This window comes from Ovis aries, chromosome 17, assembly GCF_016772045.2.
Source record: "Ovis aries strain OAR_USU_Benz2616 breed Rambouillet chromosome 17, ARS-UI_Ramb_v3.0, whole genome shotgun sequence".
In the NCBI taxonomy this organism is placed as follows: Eukaryota; Metazoa; Chordata; class Mammalia; order Artiodactyla; family Bovidae; genus Ovis; species Ovis aries.
The window spans coordinates 16,405,727-16,409,439 of record NC_056070.1 but is presented as its reverse complement, the minus strand read 5'-3'; the positions used below and the strand labels follow the sequence as shown (position 1 = coordinate 16,409,439).

The 3,713-nt window shown below is 40.4% G+C and overlaps 1 protein-coding gene across 1 annotated transcript; it reads right to left on the bottom strand.

The window, feature by feature from the left end:
* Window positions 1-3,032: 3,032 nt before the first annotated feature.
* On the bottom strand, window positions 3,033-3,485 carry LOC101113275 (small EDRK-rich factor 2-like). The gene has a single exon (XM_042234219.2). The coding sequence runs from the start codon at window positions 3,480-3,482 to the stop codon at window positions 3,303-3,305; it is 180 nt and encodes a 59-aa protein (XP_042090153.1). The 5' UTR covers window positions 3,483-3,485; the 3' UTR covers window positions 3,033-3,302.
* Between the last annotated feature and the right edge of the window lie 228 nt (window positions 3,486-3,713).

The following is a 3,713-nucleotide window of genomic DNA, read 5'->3' as shown; positions in this document are numbered from 1 at the left end:
CTTCTCCAGGGGATCTTCCTGACACAGGGATTGAACTTGCATCTCCCACTGACTGAGCTGCCTGGGAAGCCCTAAAGTGTGAGCACTTACTATTATTGACTTAGATTGGGGTCATCAAACTTTTTTTTTTATAAAGGGCCAGATATTTTAGGCTTCAGGGTCTTAAGTCTCTGTTGGAGCTATTTAACTCTGTTGTTTTAGTAGAAGGAGGGTGTTTTGGGGCAACAGAGAATTCTGCTCTGCATGTATTATTTGTTTTGATGCTGACAGCAATCTTAGGAGGTCTATATAATGCTGTATTGTTTTATATATGAAGACAATGAGTGACAGAAAGCGCCGGAGCAATCCAAAAATTTAGACACTCCTATGGAGCTCACTGAAGTTGGATCTGACTTAATTAACTATTTTCTTTGGTAAATATGTTTCCACATTTATTTTGAGATTAAGAATTGTACCCCTCACTCTAATACTGTTGAGGTCTGGTCAACAATAGCCTTCTCAAACAAAACATGTGTTCGTGGAAGCAAAGCTAATGGCTTGATTTCTTTTTTATTGTGAATAATCTAAGATTTGCCTAATGTATTTGAGATTATGAAGGGTTTGTCATCAGTAGATTGCTTAATTTCGCTTATGAGCTTAAGAGCCTTTTATCAGCTAAATTCCATAAGGGTTTCTGCGTTTTCTGGGTGATAAAATTTTTTAAGTTTCACCTTCCCATCCCTGTTCTGTCCTGCCTGGAATGTTCCTGTATTCATCCATCCAACAGATATGTTTATAAGCTCATGTGAACCACCTGTGAACTTTTAACCAAGGATCAGTCCCTTACCCACAGCCTCTTCTAGACACTACAGTCTCCAGAATATTCCACAGCTCTATGCAGGGTTTCTTTCCTAAGCAAGCCCCCCTGTCCCAGTTACTTCTCTCTTATTTAGCAGAGTCCTTTTCTTCCTCCACACAGCCTCAAACAGGTTTGGGCAAGAATATATACATTCGCATCTCATCATGATAACTTCCTCATTGTAAGAAATGTGAGCCATGCAAATAATTTCTGAAGAAAAGACTGTCAGTTCATACAGCAGAAGGAAAATAAAGTGTTTTTCCAGTGTACCCCAAGGCTAGGATAAGAACTCGGTATGTAGCAGTGATAAAAAGAGACCTTCTGCCATGTTGGAAAAAGAGAGGAACAGACTTTCTACATGCAATGCCCTTTAGAATCAACATTCAACTCTGACTGAGACATCCTCCTACCGTAGTTGTGTGGATGATGTCTTAGAAATAGGTAGAAAGTCCTCGAATAGTTGATCTGTGAAATGGGGTACTACTTGTGATCTCCAAGTTTGCTCTGATATTCTATTATTAAAAATTGTATTTCATAGCCTTCAATATTAGAAATATGCTTAATCAACAGAATGCATTTTTATTAGATGTCTTGTAATTAAAAATGAACAATATGCTTGCAATTTGATCTTGTTTTCTTTTACCTAGTTGAATTCTGTTATCTTAGACACTGAAAAACACTGATCCTGAAAACTGGCTAATTAGACAAGTAGATGAGGCAGTAATTTGTGATAGGCCATTTCTAGCTTTGCAAAATTTGTGATCTATTCAAGAGAATTTCTGCTTCTTTGATTGAATTGGATTCTCTAGCATCATCTACTAGTAAACAAGTAGCTTTCTTTGTTATTATTCTTTTAGTATAATTGATGCTTGGATTTAAGCATATTTGGTGTATTTTAATTTAATTGCATTTGTTATACTTACAAAATTACCTCATTGTTGGCTAGTGAAGGCCTCTTTAAGTTGGCTCTTAGTGGTGTTTGTTAATCACCTTGCTGTCTGTTGTGACAAGATACTTCAGGCTCAGCTTGTGTATTTCCTGTTGTGGACTTAGAATCAGGCACCACCTTAAGGAACCCTGGTTACCTTCAGTTGGAAAACAGTATTTTCAAGACAGTATGCCACTGTCACAATTTCTAGGTCTTTCCAATAGATAGAACTACCACATACTTTAAAAAAAAAAAGTGCTTTAAGGAAAAAAAATCTCATGAAGATGAGTTTCCAATCAAAATTTAAATACAAAGTTTTATTTTTAAATCTGTACTACCTTACATCTGTATTTACTTTCTTCTTCCTCAAGAATCTCATTTTAAAACTGGGAATAGAACTGCCATACAACCCAGCAATCCCACTGCTGGGCATATACCCCAAGAAAATGAGAAATGAAAGAGACACATGTACCCCAATGTTCACTGCAACACTATTTACTATAGCTAGGATGTGGAAGTAACCTAGATGTCCTTTGGCAGTTGAATGGATAAGGCAGTTGTGGTGCGTATACACAATGGAATATTACTCAGCTACAAAGGGGAACGCATCTGAGTCAGTTCTAATGAGGTGGATGAACCTGGAGCCTATTATACAGAGTAAAGTAAGAAGTAAGTCAGGAAGAGAAAGACAAATGCTGTATACTAACGCATATATATGGAGTCTAGAAAGACGGTACTGTCGATCCTACATGCAGGTCAGCAAAGGAGACACAGATGTGAAGAACAGATTTTTGGATTCAGTGGGTGAAGGCGAGGGTGGGATGATTTGAGAGAATAGCTTTGAAACATGTATATTACCATATGTAAAACAGATGACCAGTGCAATTTTAACGTGTGAAGCAGGGCACCCAAAGCTGGCGCTCTGGGACAACCTAGAGGGATAGGATGGGGAGGGAGGTGGGAAAGGGGTTCAAGGTGGGGGGACACATGTGCCCCTGTGGCCGATTCATGCTGATGTATGGCAAAACCCATCACGAGATTGTAAAGTAATTACCCTCCAATTAAAATAAATAAGTTCATTTTAAAAGAAACAATCTCATTTCCAGTGACACTGGGAATGGTTGAATTTGAATATCACAAAATTATTCAGTGGCTTCACCCTCTATCTACACAACCGCACACATATGTGGACACGTAGAAACACAAATGACTCAGAGCTGTAACACTAAGACCACTGCAAATATAGTTTTTTTTCTTTGATTTGAATTACAAAGCTACTTTTAATACTTTGGGGTGAGCCCCACAGGAATAAAAAACACTGGGAAAGGGTAGCCCCCTCACCCCCAGGAGTGGCCCAGGGGGAGAGAGGCTACCTGAGGGGTTGGAAGCACAAAAGGGGCCCGCTGCAGACTCAGGGCAAAGGGAATGCCATCGGTGCTGGGACCTGTGAGCACTATAGGAGAAAACGCAAGCGTGATGGGACTGGCTCCAGGCACACAGGCGAAGGGCAAGAGGGCTGGACATGAAGCCACAAAGCTACCTGGATTTCTCCTTCTTCTCATTTGCCTTTTTCTGCTTCTGCGGCATGATCTCCGAGTCCCTCTGCTTGTGGGCGGCAGCAGAAAGCCGGTCATCTGGGCGCTTTCCCTTAACCGAGTTGCTCTGCTTTTTCATATTCTTCTGGGGGGCGAGCTCGCGCTGGTTACCGCGGGTCATGGCAACCTCAACGGCTCCTGCAAATACAGTTTTAAGTTGAATTTCTGAGATGAGGACTTCTATTTGCCATGAAGTGTTGGGGCCGAGTGCCATGATCTTAGTTTTTTGAATGTTGAGTTTTAAGCCAACTTTTTCACTTTCCTCTTCCACTTTCAAGAACATCACTTCATGGCAAATAGATGGGGAAACAATGGAAACGGTGACAGACTTCATTTTGTGGGCTCCAAAATC